This window comes from Aulonocara stuartgranti, assembly GCF_965226115.1.
Source record: "Aulonocara stuartgranti genome assembly, chromosome: 13".
Taxonomy (NCBI): domain Eukaryota; kingdom Metazoa; phylum Chordata; class Actinopteri; order Cichliformes; family Cichlidae; genus Aulonocara; species Aulonocara stuartgranti.
In genome coordinates this window covers 24,463,747-24,480,960 of record NC_138949.1, presented here as the reverse complement: position 1 = coordinate 24,480,960, position 17,214 = coordinate 24,463,747, and the positions used below count along the sequence as shown (strand labels likewise).

The 17,214-nt window shown below is 38.1% G+C and overlaps 1 protein-coding gene across 8 annotated transcripts in view; it reads right to left on the bottom strand.

Annotated features, from left to right (window-relative positions):
• Positions 1-15,787, bottom strand: part of LOC309720559 (RAC-gamma serine/threonine-protein kinase) — a 55,358-nt gene extending 39,571 nt beyond the window's left edge. For 5 of the 8 annotated variants that reach the window (XR_014280514.1, XR_014280515.1, XR_014280516.1 and 2 more), the window contains exons 1-2: positions 15,296-15,648; positions 6,662-7,098 (exon numbers count right to left, since the gene is read on the bottom strand). Coding sequence is in view for 4 of the 8 variants with exons in the window: in XM_082557587.1 (XP_082413713.1) it covers positions 6,662-6,707 (46 nt within the window). In the remaining 4 variants the exon portion in view is untranslated. Of the gene's footprint in view, positions 1-6,661; positions 7,099-15,295; positions 15,649-15,668 lie in introns of those variants that run through there. The other 3 variants (XM_082557589.1, XM_082557590.1, XM_082557588.1) reach the window with 3 other exon arrangements.
• Positions 15,788-17,214: the final 1,427 nt, after the last annotated feature.

Sequence of the window (17,214 nt, the reverse complement as noted above, 5' to 3'; positions counted from 1 at the left end):
GATTAAAATTTTGTCAAAACTGGAAAAGAAAAAAAAAATGGCCACATAAAAAGCCAAAACAGTCTCACTCTGGGGTAATACTTCTGTCAGCTACTGTAACACTTACATTAGCTGCTAGCGACTAGGAACTAATCTGTTGGCCCAAATCAGCCAAACCAACCCCCACTGTAACCTGCCTTCTCTAATCAACCCAAAGCCTGCTCCCACCAGCTCTCAATAACCTCAAGATGTTAAACCACACACTACCCTATTAGTCTAATCTGTGTTAGCACATTTAAACATAGATTCTGGTTTCCACTTAAACTCAAATTGCTTTGTCAAGTGAGGACAGTGCAGCTGCTGTCAACAGATCTTATTAAACTAAAGACACATCTCCAGGCTCCCTTTGGAACAAGGGAAAATACTTGTGGAGGAACCTGAGGCGTGTAGGAAATCTAGGATACATAAAGGTTTTTTCCCTTAAAAAAACATTGTCTGGGCTAAATTTGAAAAACGAAGCAAGCATTGGCAACAATATTCAACAATAGCCTTACTGGTGCAAGTGGCATAAACCATGTTGTTAAAGAAATCCATCATATAACATCTGTTAGTTGTTGGATTTGTGTTGCGTGACCATGAAAATGTCTAACAAGCTTGAGTCACATTCTTATATATACACAGTAGCACCTTTATATAAATGAATTATTAATTTATATATGTATTAAATTCTAACATTGATAACAAACTGTATAATTTGTTTAATTATTAGCAGCAGATGACAGACAATATGTTTAGCTGAGGGTGCTTCTGATCACACTTATTACTAATCAAGTGAAAGGAGTGATAATGTATAGCATGTAAGCAGGGTGCATTAAGCAAAATTTGGATTCTGACAATGATTTTCAGAGTAGTGATAAATAATAACTAACAATAACCTTGTGAAGTGTACATGTGTGAATATATGTGCATCCACCCACAGTGTGATCAAATGTTTGAGGTCAGCATATTGATGATCCTGAGCTGCAAACTAATCCCATTATTCAACCTCTCCTCCTTTACTCCCCGCTCACTTCCTCTGTCCAAGCTGTTCATCTGCAGTGATCAGCACTCCATTCATTGATTCACTCATTCATTTATCCAAGACTGCCTAACTCTACATTAATTCATTCACACACCCATCCATTACTCCAGGAGTGTCCTTGTGCATGGCTTTTATAGGGATGCTTCAGCCGATCTTACTGAGCTGACAGTTATATTGCTTCAGGCCATTGAGCTCACAACTCGCAAAATTTATCCGTGGTTATGCTGAGGCAGTGTAACGCTAACACAGACATAATCCAAAAACCAAAAAACATATATTCCAGCTAAACACAAAGTTATCTGTGTATGTTATCCATCTACATTTTGTGTCCACACGTGCTAGCTGCAGGTCTTTTTAGTTCACAAGTTGGCTTCCTCTGTTCCATATTGGCTCTACCTGTCACAAACTGTCTCTCTGCTGTTCGTCTGTAGGCTCTGCAGACTAGTCTGTCTGCACTGTGCTGTCAGTCTGTCTGACTGCCTGGCTGTCTGCCATTCTCTGCAGTGTAGAGTGAGTCATTCTCAGGACAATGGAGACAGTTTGTAAAGCCACACTGGAGCGTACACTTCCTCCGGATGTGCAAGAGGATGCCATTCATAACAAAGCCTTCACTGTCTGTGTGTCTACTATTGGCCTGTAGAATAAGTTTGAGAAAAAGAGGGGATGAATAATGGTACATGGAAATGAGAGAGAAGAGAAGAGAAGAGAAGAGAAGAGAAGAGAAGAGAAGAGAAGAGAGAAAGGCGACACAGCAGACAGTAGCAGAGGCAGCGGCTGGTGATTGATATCAGAGATCTGGCACTGCCACCTGATCCAGCCAGCCTCCCTCCAGCATCACTGAACTCACTGAACTCACTGAGCCAAGATGGCTGCCTCACTGCACTGCACCCAATGAACCCCACAGCAGCCCAATGTATACAGTATAGCACGTACAGTTCCCAGAGGGATTAATTTTAAGAGACTGTACAAGAGGAAAGAGTGCAGAAAGGACAGGTGTGCTGTTCCTTATTGCAGCTCAGTGTCTCATAAGAGAGTGGTGAGATGCAGACAGGTTGCGTGAAAAGCCTAATGTGAAACTGCACAAGGACGAGTATGTACAACATCCCCTTGATTCTATCAACAAAGAATTATTGATCCTGACCACTTCATAGCACGTCTGTAACAAGACACACTCCACTTTGACATAGTTTAGAGATCAGTAGCTTTGAGGAAAGCCACTTCACTGGGGACAGATAAATGGATTTTCATAAAGAGACACATTGAATATCTAATGCAGCTACTTCCTGGGTTCCGTATTATGTCATTTCCAAACAAACGATGGAAAGATACAGGCAACGTGAGCAGCATGAGCAGAGCTAAAGATACAAATGAAGTTATGAAGAACAAACATTTTTGTGAATGTGTAGGATGCTGCAATGTAATTTAATTGCTGCAATGTAATTCAATTCCTTTTATAATATAATATCATAACCAATACACAATCGAGACCATATGTCCGAGCCTGTAGCCTCGTTTGACCTCTTGATTTTTCCCTCCATTATGCAGTCAAAGAAATCAATAATTTCCACTACAAAATTATTGAACTCAGAGAGGAAGAACAAAGAGAAGTGTTCCTTCCTGTGGTGATGATTCATATATTATTAAGATGACTGCATTCGAGAAAACATGGATTTGTATCTGTAGTATAATTTCTAGTTTCTTACAGCTTATGGGAATAGAAGTGATATGCAAAGAGGTATTTGAACTGAACTAGCCTGATGCCCTTTTTATATTTTTAATTCCTAGCAGAAATACAAGATTTATACTTTTAAATGAAGCTGAGTGAAATTTAAAGAAGGAAACATATTGTTTGCAAAAATTGCAGCATATATTTGCAGTATATTGTGTTTCCCTTCTGACTTCAACAGTAAGTTTTCATAGCATTTTCTTTAAACATTTTTTTCTAAATGCATCTATATTCTTTAAGTTTCATGTAAAAATAAATCTAAGTTGTTTGAAAAAAAAACCTGTATCGCTCCTCTATCTCTTGGGAGATAAATAATGATCAAACAAGTCTGCAAGAAGCCTAACTCTACTTTGATATAGTTTTGAGATTATTAGCTTTACGGAAGAGCACTTCACATGGGACAAAGTGTCAAAGAAAAGACAATGCTTTTCACCCTGTCCTCCCTCCTCCAGTGTTTCTCCTCCCTCCTAGCCATCTGTTGTGCTGACTGCTGTGTGGGTTGATGCTGATGGAGGTAACATTATCCACAACTACTGTGTGACCTCTGTGGCCTCATATAGGTTGTCAGAAAGTAAAGTCCCAGCTTTGGCAGAAAAGAAGACAGGTATACTTCAAGATTTAGATATTAAAGCTAAACTAAAACAGCTCTGTTAGGCATTTAAATATTGATTGTTACCCACAGATAATCAACACAATACAGTGTCCTTCCAAGGTTACACTTGCACCTATTTTCAGAAATTAATAATTTATTTAAATATTTTTAAAATTTATAGTTGTTTTAATTCCATAATGATTTTGGTTTACTTCTCCATCTGTTCCTTTTATGACGCATTGTGTGGCAGCTTACGGGATTAATCCACTGTTTTTTTTACTTCCATTGATAAAGACATAATGCAGCCAAATGCACTCCCCACTCTGATTCAGTGAAAGGAGGAAGGAAATCATCATTGTGGTAGTGAGCGAGTAAGCATTCGAAGGCTCGGTCATCTAAGGACATGGTGCACTCTGTTTTTGTAGAGGTAAAGCTCTTGATGCTTATCTCTGGGTTGCAAGATTACAAAGATAATTCATCTTAACTTTGCGTAACTTTATGCTTTTATTACATTTACATTTCATTACGCTTTATTTTATGCGATCTCTTGTGCATTTCTTTCATGTCTTATGGATCTTTTACTCAGTGTTTATGAAACACTTTGTATTTCAAATTGGTCTCATTGTTTGAAGTAGAAAGGCAATACGGAAAGTAAGGATGCATCCTGAAGCTCTGATATAGTTACAGTACAGGTTAAAAAGGTTGACTGAGGTTGGTGCAGTTGGGCATACATATACAGATATAAGCTACAGAAATAAGTGTATACAGACACCAACTTGTCAAATAAACTCACAGGTACACATAGTCCCTTCGAAGTCCATGAGCAAGAAGTCATGACCGTCACTGATATTTTGAAGGGTAAATGCTTTCTCCTAATCAATCATTTCTAATTTATAAGCAGAGGAAAGAGTAGCATAAAACAACAAATAAAAATCAGACATTTCTTATCATAGTTGTCTTTTAGCTAATCTGGTTAAATTAAAAGAAGACAAAACTGTCCGTTTTATTTATCCAATGGACATACATATCTACAACTTTAGAACAGTTATATCATCAGCAAACGTACAAACAACAGTCTTTATAAAGCTCTTTTATATCTGAACCAAGCCTGAGCTATCAGCAATCAGACCAAATAAAACAACAACCAAAATATTCAACCAACCTGCTTATTATTAAAAGAAAATTTCTGTACGCAAGCAGAGTTTTTCCAACTAATTAACATCAAGTTGTTTTTGATAGCAAGATTTTACCATATTGGAACTACATACTTAACAGCTGCTGTAGACCTGAACTGAGAGAATAAAATTAAACTAAAATGATCAATTACAAGATTACCAAAAATACAACCTGAATTATGGAATACACAAACAAGACTGAATTAGTAACAGGAAGACAAACACATCAGTACTCATCTAAGCAGAAACTATACACAAACCCAGCAGTTATTTAGGTATTGCTCTCATACTGACTAGAACAAAAACAGGAAAACTGTTTTTACAATTTTTTTAACTAGAGGTTTTCAAAGGCACTTAAGAGCCTCATTCCTTTATACAGAGAGATTCTAAAACTCCAGAGGTTCAGTGTTTTAGTCTCTGTGTCTATTGTCACTGTCACTCAGTTCAAAACAAAAAGACGTTAGAAGAGTTAGAAAGTACAGGCTCTTCCAGACAGTGAGAGCACAACTGAATGCAATCATATTAGCAAGTTTTGTGTATGTGGAAGTTTAACTTTCTGCATTGGCCTATCTTGCCATTTTATTTCAGCATAAAGCTGTTTAATGACTAAGACTGCAGTGTCTGCTGTATCACGACCTGGACAGTGAGTCAGCACCCTGACCTTGCTTCACTCCACACACAAACACAGAGAAAGATTTAGCATATGATGCAGACAAACATTCATATTCCTGACACAAACAAACACCCCTTCTTTCCTCCCTAACCTCTATCTCTCTCTCCCTCTCACTGCAAGCACTAGTATTGCTGCGTCGTGACTGGGGGCGATGTGTTCCTCTTAATATGCACAGACGACTGTCTGAGAATCATACTGGCATGTTGGCGTATATTGACAACAATTTGCCCCTCTTTTTTACTACCGTAATACAGATTGTTTTTGAGTGTCTGACACAGTGAGAGAGCGATAATCCAGTCCATGTAGTAGGAGCAGCATATACTCCTGCTGTGCTGTAGGCTGAGCCTACAATACCCAGAAACCTGCTGTCTGTTATGTACCCATGTCACTTCCTGTTCAAAAGTTTCTGTTACACATTCCTAAAACAGCATCACAGTCAAGAGGATGCTGCTCATTGGCCTAAAAGACTGGAAATCCCCTTGTTCTACCCCTGAAGCACTCCTTCTAAAAGACATTCACATACACTTAGTCGTATCCCTCAGGCAGACACACGACCCCATGAAATTGTGGTTTAGGAGAAAAACAAAAAAAAAGTCCTGAAGTGTCTACCAGTCAGTGATGCATTCATCACAGAGCTACTCTATAGCACTTTCTTGGCCAATTCTGCCCAGTCTGGCCTTGCTACAAATGCCTTCTTTTGTGTTGTGACTACCACTGAGTGAGCATAAGCTGTGAATGTTTGAGGACAGGGAAGTACTATTTTTTGCCACATGTTCTTCAGCTATTGCAAAATTTTCCCATTTCTCATTCATTTTGCTATAAACAGGATGTGCTGTCAGTGAACCCCCCCACCACACACACACACACACCCTGACTCCACCCCAACTATCCCCTCAACCCCACATCATATGACTCCCAATGACACCACGCTATGAACTTAAAACTTCTGTTTTCAATAACACCGCAGAGAGACAGAACTAACTGGATTTCAGACAAGCAGAGACACTGGCATAAAAAAAAACAACAAAAATAACAAAACAGAAAAAGAACACTACACACTAGCCCAGTAGATGTTGTTAAGTGCACACATATATACACTTGTGCATACAAATTTAAGCACATACCCATGCACAGTCCTTTCAGTCACAACTTGAGAGGGGCATATAGTGGCTTAGCAAACACAGCCAGGCAAGCTTATAATATACAAAGACACACACACTCATGTACAGTCTCATACTACATAATCAGACATCCATGTTATCACTCATACACAGACACACACACAATCGCAACACTCACATCCTCCCACCAGCACATGTGGAAAGGCACAGCCAGGCCCTCAGTCTAGAAAAGAGGCAGAGGAAAAGAAGAAGAGAGGAGGCAGAAGCACAGGGGAGGGGTGTAGAAGAAGAAGAGAGGTACTGGATGTACTTACCCCGTTTCTGGAGCCATCCCTCTCTAACGATGGTGACATCGCTCATGGTTCCTTCACGCCGAGTCTGATGCCGCTGCACGCCTGCTCCACTGAGAGAGAGAGAGGGAGGAGGGGAGGAGAGGAGAGGAGGAGAGAAAGAGAGGGAGAGGAGGAGGAGAGGAGAGGAGGGGGGCCGGCTCTCCCAGCCTCCGCGTCACTCTCCCTCCCTTCCTTTCCCGTTCACCCTCTCGTTCGCGCAGCCTCTCTCTTAGACACACACACACAAACACGCGGTGTGTATGTATATTGTACGTGTGTGTCGACTTGCTTCCTGTTGTGGCTTATCTCCTCAGCTCCCTCCCTACTTCTTCTCCTTCTTCTTCTTCTCCCCCTCCTCCTCCACCTCCTCCTCTCTCGTTCCCTCTCCAGACCTTCCTCCTCACCAGCAGTGACTCAGCCTGTAAGGAAGTGAAAGGAGAGAAAAATAATAATACAGAAAAAAGTAGAGATGGGTTTATTTTTCTTCCTCCCTTGCTGGTCCCCTCTTCCTCTCATAAGTCCTTTTCTGACAAGACAAACAACTAGTTATTGGGAGGGCTGCTTCCTCTCCTTCTCTCTCCACCCAATCATACACCCAGTTCCTCTTTTTATCCACGCAACACTCTCTCTGATAAACAAGATGAATTATTACAGAACTGTCAATGAAGCCAAAAAAAAAAAAAACCTGACACTGACTGCCAAACCAAAATCCCAGAGCTAAAGAACTCATTCATTCACAGATATGTCTGTCCTGGTTAGCAGGTTGTGCACCATACATAAGCCAATCTAGCGCTCTGCCTTCAATGTATTTCTGTATATCAAATAATTTTTTTCAATGTGTGTGTGTGTGTGGGTATGTGTGGGCTGATTTGAACGTATGTGGGAGGTGAGAGAGCTTCTCAGGACTGTGGAGTAGGGCTTGGTTATAAATAGCAACAACGGCAGTTAGGGATGCTCTCACGCTCCCTTTCTCTCTGCAAATCTCTGCACCTCTCTGTCGTCTCACTCCTGCTCTCCCTCCCCTCTCTTTGTCTCTCTGCATAGCTGCTGCGTTCACCTCAGATGCACCCTACTACACTGTATTACAAAACCCCGCAACGACACTACGCTGCTCAGCTTGAATGAAGATCAGCACCACGGGAGCTAGGCTAGTAGTCAATGCTATCTAGCTGGAAATCAGTATTCAGATCAGCTACTGTCTGCAATGCTGCAGACACTTGTGGGGTCTGCAGCGTCAGAGCGAATGCTGGAATAGACCCACAGATGCGCACACACCCTAGTAGGTGACACAGGGATTTTTCTTTTCTTTCTTTTTTTTAATACATTTTGAAGCAGCAGAGTCGTGACTAGTCAGCGAGCAAATGAACAAATGCAGACTAGTTCATCACATTTAGGTTTGTTGGTAATCAAAGCTCAGATTCATTTAATCAACAGGAGGATATCTACTTTCACATTTCAAACATGTCATATGTCTCAAATGTCAAAATGATAACTTTTTGTTCAACACTTTGGATTTAAGAAATTATAGCACCTGTTTTATGCCGTTATTTTGTTTAATTATTGAAAACAATCAATAATGTACATTTTTGCACCTTTGATAATACCTGAAAATGACCTTGGATTTGAGGATGTTTAATATTTTACCATCCAAATACAATGTAATTAGGTATGTGAGCAACTAATCAATCAACTAATCAACTATACAATTAAACTGGAGTTTCTAGTCAGCATATTCACATTTTATACAGGTACATCACCAGCCAACTGTTGGTTTTAAGATTTTAGGCAGCCACCTACGATGGCTACTGTCCTGCCCTGAAGTTGTAAATATCACATCATGGTTCTGCACTACTTTGATCTAAATCAGTAAGAGGCTGTGCCAGAGCAAAATGGCAAAGACCACTCAACCGTGTTCTGCAAAGGTGCACGGATGCTAACCTGTAAGAAAGTAGGGTGCTTACGCTAACACAGTAAACATCGGCCACTTTAGTGTCGAATTGCCACATATTTCAGCAAACTTAGAAATAAGATTTGATTATCTGATTATAAAGAAATACATTTTTGTTTTCAAACAACTTAAATGCACATAAAGTGTGTGTGCTCTCTTATTTTTAGACTAGTTAAATAGTCAATTTTTTACCCCAGCACATCTAACCTATTAATTTTGTTGGCAAATATATTAACCCTATGGGAACATCTCTTGCTGTAGTTTTAATGTTTGGAATTTATTCATCATACTTTTTTCTAATTCTTAAATGTCTATTTCTGAAATGTCTAAAAATTAAAATCAATCAAATTCACACCATAAGATAAGGTGCTTGTGTTACAGAAGACAAAAATCAAACATTTAATTTACAATATTACTTATTCAGATGGTTCCTTTTGTGTCCTTTTGTTCAACAGAAAGAGACCTCGTTCTTGAAATCCAGTTGATATTTGTGAAACTGAGGCATAAAGACTATCATAATGGCACTACTTTAGAAGAGAAAAATAAATGACTTTCAGCCCTAGTAATTACATCCAAGGGGATAACATTCTTTTTATAGACACTATACAATTTTGGATTAAGCTTGTTATTCAATAAAGCTTTGGTTAGCTTCAACCTTAATCTGTGAAGCATAGCCTGGACTGAGTTGAGTTGAGGAGAGTTGAAGTGAGGAGAGGAGAGGAATGTCCAGACAGTGGCAACCCCTTGTCACTAGGGTGGCTGTTGCTATGGTGACATGTACTGCAATGATGAACCAACCATGCCAGGGGAAGCACCTGCCAGACAACATTTATTTCATGCCCTTTCATTTCAGAGGCAACAACAAAGACAAAAAAAATACAAATAAGGAAAAGAAACTTTAAGAAAAGAGAAAAAGACTCAGTGGAGGCAGACACATAGCGAGTGGCAGCATTCAACGAATATGTGTTACATAACAGCAGAACCCTGTTTTTATTATTTACTTTGTTTTGCAGAAGTGATGTTCTCACTATAATTTTGAGATAGTGTATCCAAGAGCATCAGTTGCCACACCTATAGAAAACAATGTGCGTTCAAAATAATAAACAAACTTACTACTTAGTAAAAAAATTTAATATATAAATTTAAAATATTTTTTCAGTATATGAGCAATCTCAATATGAAGGGAATATTATAGTTTGCAAGCACAAGACACTACATTGGCATGTATACTCCACAATGCAATGTAGTGATATTGATGGACGAGTAAACTGGGATTTAAAGCAAATATACAATTTTTCCATTTTTAATTTGTCTATCCATAATTTAAGTAGTGTTACCATGGAAATGCATTTCTGAAAGAGTGACTTAACTAAGACAAGCTTAGAAGTGCATCCAAAAGGATAAAAACAACTGAGATTCACTCTTAAGTTTGTTGAACCATGATATTGAGTACATAGAGCACAGTATGGGATTTTGAACTCAATGTAACTAGAAGAACTATACTTACAAGGTGTTGTAACTATACAACACCTCTCAGCACATATTTGGGCAATTGATATAAAGCATTATCTGAATTAAGTTTATTGTCAGTTCATTTACGGGGACATATAAATTGCATCTCTATAATCACCAGTAAGTTCCACCCCAGAATAAAGCTTTAAATTGCTTTTTGTCCCCAGAATTATACTTCTTCCAGGGACATTGAGGGTTGCTTGAGAGCTCTGTGTTTCTCTTTTAACAGTCTTTGCTACAACTGAGAACTACAGAATACTTGATGAATTCCCCCATAATTTACTCTGAAATTGTGATGAAAGTGGAATAATTTCAACACTTTATAAGCTCCATCTGCTTTAACTTTGAACTGGAACACTTTCAGCTTGACGAAGACTAATACAAGCAATGCCAGTTCTTACACAAGTTAAGCTATCTACACTGCTCAAATCCCCACTCATGTCTCTTAATATTGCAAAGGTAAGAAACAGACCCAAATCCAAATCCACAGGTCTGCCTTAAACAATTTAATCTTTGTTGTATTTTATTTAAAAAAAACAAAAAAACAGATCACATTTCAGACACCAGCATTTTCCAACCACTGTTCAAGGAAAGAAAGCTAAATATCTTTCTTGTAACATACTAACAAGCATACCTGCAAACAGGTTTTTTCCCCAGGTTCTCTAATATTTCAAGACTCTCCTGGCAAACTTCTGTATTTGGCATGACCCGCAAACTTTCTACTAAAAAAAAAATCAGCAAGTTTTGTGTTCCTCTTATGTTGCCCAAGTTGCCAGACTGTCTATGAAACACAGTCTTCATACACACAACCACACACTACATAGAACTTCAACCATCTGGCAGCAAAACCTGGCAACACACATCCCAATTCATGGGTCTGTGCAGCTAGTCTCTGCACAGGCAAATTCGTTCATTGCTGAATTACTAGCTGGCATCCGAGCTGTTGTTTCACCACTTATCTCTTCTGATTGTGAAAATACTGTAAAGACTAAGACCAAAATAAATAATTGTGAGTTGAGGTATACATACTACTCTTCAAGTGTGTGTAATAAGGACTGGTTTACTTCAGTATAGTTGGAAAGAAAGTTCACCGATCCATAACTCATAACAAAAACATAAAAACATAAAAATTCATATAAGCTAGCCAAACAGCACTGGTCTCTCTGTTCAGCTGACTGGAAGATGATATCAAATGAGACTGTGTAAGTCAAGCATGTTGAACTGATTCCCAGTCTCTTACCCACAGTAAGGAATATAGTTTATTAATTTAACTCTGGTGTTAATCTGTACTCAATATCAACAGATACCTAAGGTATTAAGACAGAAAAAGTTATATCACTAATTGATATAAATTTAAACAGTAATAAGGAAGAATGTCTGCAAGTAGATTTTTTTGCACTACTACGATAGAAACTGAAGCCTAAGTGGAAGAGAGTCTACTGTACTCTAAGCAAAGCACCAGTACACGATATACAAATATATAAGACTAAAATATGCACCATTACTGGTGTAGCTCTACAGAACAAGTCATCTACAAAAGGAGATATACACTGACGTCGCAAGCTATCACTATTCTTTAGCTAATTCTATATGTAATCAGCTCTAAAAGGTAGAACATTCCCATCAAACTCAGGTCAGGACAGTACACCTCACCTCAATTCACCTTTCATCACCCTTCCTCACCCACAACACTGGCCTCATGAAAACTCTGGCTGACATCCACAGCAGCAAATCCACAATCTAAATTCCTAAATGAAAGCCAGCCTTTGGCAGGACCTCAAGTGTTACACTCTGTTAACACAGAAAGTGCTTTAGGTGTTGTTGTCCCCCCCCCCCCTTAGATGGTCTGTTTAATCCGGATCTGATATGAGAAATTCGCTTCTATTTTAATCAATGAAGCTGCCTTCACAGGCTACTTAGGGTTGAAGTCTATTTTCTTCTCTTCATAAGCATTTAATGATGCGAGGGTACATTCGATGGCGAACACTGCCAATACACAGGTAAGCACACTACACTGATGCTTCTGTATGAAGTGCTGCTTTCATTAGAAGAGACGGAAAATAAAATTAAAAATAAAATGATTAGTCAATTGTTGTACAAGTGCTTAATCTTTTGCATCAAGCAAACATGCTGAGGATGGTTATCAGAGTTTCTGAAATGTAAGTTCTTCCTTTGTATGAAAAGCCTGAGATGTGGAATGTAATGTAACTGTTATTTATTTGTTATTATTAAATGAAAGTGAATTTAACTAGAAAGTGAACACATGAGATTAAATGTTTGTGTCTAGATCTGTGCTTTATTTTCTATACAAATCCTATCAAGCTGAGTGTTCACAGTGCTAAAAGTCCTAGACCCAAAACTGGCCTTGGTACACAAGTGTTTTTTGATTTTTGTTGCGTTCTTTGTTCAAAACAGTTCAGGTTTAGGAACTTGTCAAGGTCACTTCTCTCTTCTTTCACTAACCAACTGAAATCAGAAGGAATGGGACTTAAAATATCAGCTCTGCAAATAACAGCAAAGGAGAAAAACTTGAGAAGCCTTGTGTAGCCTAGCAACAAAAGGTGCTGGACAGATGCATTTGATGCACTAAAACTTTCTCTATATATGTACTTATGACTCTCTCGTTTACTCCTCACTTCAGCAACTGGTGAGAAAACTTAAAACTGAAACTAGGTTTCTACTTTAGAATCAACAATAAGACTTGTTCAGTTCAATTTAACTCAATTTTATTTTTATAGCACCAAATAATAAAAACAGTCACCTTGAGGCACTTTAAATTGTACGGTAAAAACCCTACAATAATACAAAGAAAACAATCAAACGACCCCCTGTGAGCAAGCAGTTGGCAACACTGGGAAAGAAAAATGCCCTTTTAACAGGAAGAAACCTCCAGCAGAAGCCGGCTCAGGGAGGGGCAGCCATCTGCTACAACTGGTTATGGGTGATGAGAGGAAGACAGGACAAAAGACATGCAGAGATAATACTAACGAATGATTAAATGCAGAGTGGTATAAAAAGACATAGTGAGTGATGTTAGTGCATCCTGGGAAGGCCCCAGCAGCCTTGGCCTATTTTATCGTAACTAAAGGTGGATTCAGTGTCACCCAGTCCAGCCCCCGCTCTATGCTTTGTTATAATGGAAAGGTTTGAGGGTGGGTGGGCGTTGCAATGTGCAAGACTTGTTGCTTGAAATTTTATGTCATTACTGGATTATGGTATTGGTATGTTATTTATATGCATGCATAACCTCAATGTTCACATATGCTGGATTCTGCCTATTATAGAAATGTATAGACTTAATTTTTCCATTAATGAAATATTATTATTATTTTTTACTATTATTGATACATCCCTCGTTTGAACCTCTGGTCAGATGGTGTCTTTCTGTACTGAGATCGCATGTTCGTCCTCCCAAAGTCTAAAGATATGTTTGTTAGGTTAATTGCTGGATCCAAATTGGCTGGAGGTGGGGATGTAAGTTAGATAAAGTGCTTAAGTAGATAGAACAAAGTGCTTGTAGTGTAAAGCACTTCAACTGGTCATTGAAGTGCTTTACACTACAAACACTTTGTTCTATCTACACTACAAGCAAGAGCAGAAAAGTGCTCTATAAATAAATTTTTCCTTTTCATTAGAATTCATGTACTAACCATTTTTCAGACTTTATGTAAAGAAACTATTAAATCAAACAATTAAAAAAATATATACTACAGTTAAAAAGTGGGTCAATATTTAATGTTGAGTGTTGCAATACACATACTAAACAGAGGCTATTATGTTCAAAACCAAAGTAATGAATATGCCGCGGTGGTTACCTTATCGCCACTCAGTATCTCTGTGCATTTGATCAGATATGCGTTTTGTTTTGCTCTAAGTTTCTTGAGAGTTTGCATTTAAAAAAAAACCATTGCAGGGGAGCCTTTAAGGTTGTAAACTGACATTTTGGTGAAAAGGAAAAGTATATTCCCTATTTACATTAAGGAGAAGTATATGGAAAGAAACAAACCAAAGGATTACATTAAATTGAACAATTATAATCAGTTTGGGCCTAATTAATTGACCTAAGTTGTTTAAATTAAGCATTTGTATTAGACATGCGCCAACTGACCGGCCAGGCACCAAATCGGTCAATTGCCAGTCTTCTCAGCTCAAAACCAGTGATCGGATGGTCAGCCTCCCATATGACCTATTGCAAGCTCAGAGCCAGCAGAATCAGTATGAGCAAAGAATCAAAGCACTTTTGAAGAAAATTATAAAAATGAGTAATAAAAGAGAAAAGGGTGAAGTTACAAACATTAGGTAAATAATACAAGTGCCTACCCTTTGTCATGTTACATAAATCTGGGGCACCTACTTTTCTTTCATAGGGTAAGTTAAAGGTGGGTAAAAGCAACTCATTTTCAGTTTATTATCTGTACATCTTTCCAGTAGCAAAGCATTTTTTTTATTTTTTTTATTTTTTGAGAGAGAGAGAAGATTCTGTAGCCTTATTGCAGTTTGGGGATTTTTGTAATGATCTCTTTGACATGAAGATAATATTTTGTTCTGATACAATTCTTAAAAAGAAAATAAGAATCAATAAAAATTGGTAAGCAGGTTTCCTCTAATTTCTATTCTGCTTGGGCTCCTAAATCGATTATAATCCAAATATCAGGCTCCAAAAGTAAAAATTTGCAACACATATTGTTTACTAATTCAACCAGCACTATTCCCATTATTATCAACTGGATTATCTACGAGTGTGGCACACCCTCTTAATTACTTGCCGTAACTTGTGTAGGCAAATCGAGCCAGGCCTAGTCTGCCGTTTCTCTGCATACCGCGTACATGCAAATCATCCCGATATACTGCTGCCTCAAACTGCAGTGATGTATCCAGCAGGTAGGATGAATATGATTGATTAAGACACACAGGTACCACCACTGCAATACCTGCGTCACGGGGATTTGAAACAACTGACGCATATCACACGCAGGCAGAAAACTGCACGCACGATAAACGTTTAAAAACACTACTTTTTATCCCCCGCCTCAGTTTTCCCTTGTGAGCGGTCAAACACACCTCGCTAATGTTATCACGAGGCATTATATTACTAGCTTTAGCGTTGCTCGTGCCGTGTTTACTGTTACAACAGTGTGGCTAGCTAACAGTATTACCTGTAGCCGCAGGTGCGGTAGAGGTGGTGGTGTGTGGTATCCCTCTTGCACCTGCTGTTGACAGGACGGCTCGGGTTATTAATTATTTTTTTCCACGCTTCTTAAGTGAGGAACACTAAGCTATCCTGGGACTGCAAGCTAAGTAAGCTAAGAAACCGTCGTCGGTTCACGTTACGAGCCGATGCAGAAATAATCGTTTGCAGACACATCAAACGGATTTCCGCGGAGCTTTCGTTTACCGCAGCCAACGGTTGTTTTGACTCTGGTGAGGAAAACCGGTGACGTCACTCAGGGAAACGGCAACCCCATTTCTGTTATGTCCCCATCCCCCCACCCACATTCTCACACACACGCACGCGCGCGCACTCCCTACCGTCTCGTCTCGTTCTCCCGTTTTCGATTTTAACGGTTTCAGTTCTGTGTCTTGTTTTCCTTCCCTGTGGAGCTCTCTCATCATCTCATCCCAACACCCCGTGTGTCTGTGCCGGCTAATAAGCCAAGTATCGCGAGAATTAAGTGCTTAGGTGGTTTATCTGCGAGATAACTGAATCACAAACCCAAACATATCATCAGAAATAAGATGTGAGACAGACTTTATCGATCCCAGAAGTTTGGTGATTGTTGTGTCACAGTAGTCAAGACATTACACAGCCTATGACAATAGCTTAAATAAAGAAGAACAGTATGACAAGGGCAGAAAAATTGGAGCACAATTTTTAAAATAGAGCAATACCATGATGTTGTCTAAGTAGTTTTTATTTTTATTTAATTTTTTCCCTTTTTTAAAATTCAAGTTAGTATTATTTGGTTTTCTCGGCTGGAAATAACACGAGTTCTTATTCTCTGAGATTTTTAAATTTCATTTTAGTTTTTATTTCTTTTAGTGTTTTTGTTAGTCTCTTAGGTAACACCTTATAATAAGCCTATCATTAAGGGCTCAAGTCCCCTGTAATAAAACTTCATTTCCACTTTTTTATTTGAAATTACAATGTAATTATATTTACCTGCAAATACTTTAAGGTAAGTACACTAGAATAAGGGAGCACCAAGTCAGGTTTTTATGGGAAACAAAGAATTAATTACATTGTAAGTAATTTTAAGTATAGGGCAAGTGAATTTCAGTACAGCATAAGTCATCTTCAGTACACCATAGGTAAGTTTAAGTACAGCGTAATTTTATTGTGTTTTTTTAAACAACATTTCCCCATCTTAAATCTTACATACTGTACTGTACTTCTCGCGCAGGCCATATAATGAAGTGCTTTAATCTCGCTTTCTTACGTGCTTATTTAATATTCATTATGTTAATGTGCATGATGGATGTTCTATTATACAACTGTGCTTTTATCATAATAATCTGTGATAATGTGATATTTAAATGTGATCATGACTATTCTTTTTGTAACTTATACAAAAACAAATACCATTAAAATTTAAAATATCAAACTTCACAATCACCTCACAATAACTGTTCAACTATAACTTTAAGAATAAAATGTTCTAAATCCCTACTGCATGCCTACTAAAAGGGGAAATGAAAGAACAGGCAATTTGCACATCTACATAATAAATATTTAATAAAGATCTAAAACAAATAAAGATGAGAAAAGATTAAGTCACTTCATAATACGACCTGCACCCCCAAACATACTTATATTAAGTATACATTAAGTATTTTAATAATAAACCAGATTTTTTTGTTTTTCCTCAATATGTAACATGATATTACACACAACTTTACTTATGCTATACTTAAAATTCACAGTATTAATTCTTTATTTCCTGTAAAAATCTGATTTCTTACCAAATTCTTCTAAGTATTTGAATGCAAATATAATTACATTATAATTTAAAATAAAATACATTGAAATTCCTTTTAATTACAGGGGAATTACGCCCTTAGTTATGGGCTATATTAC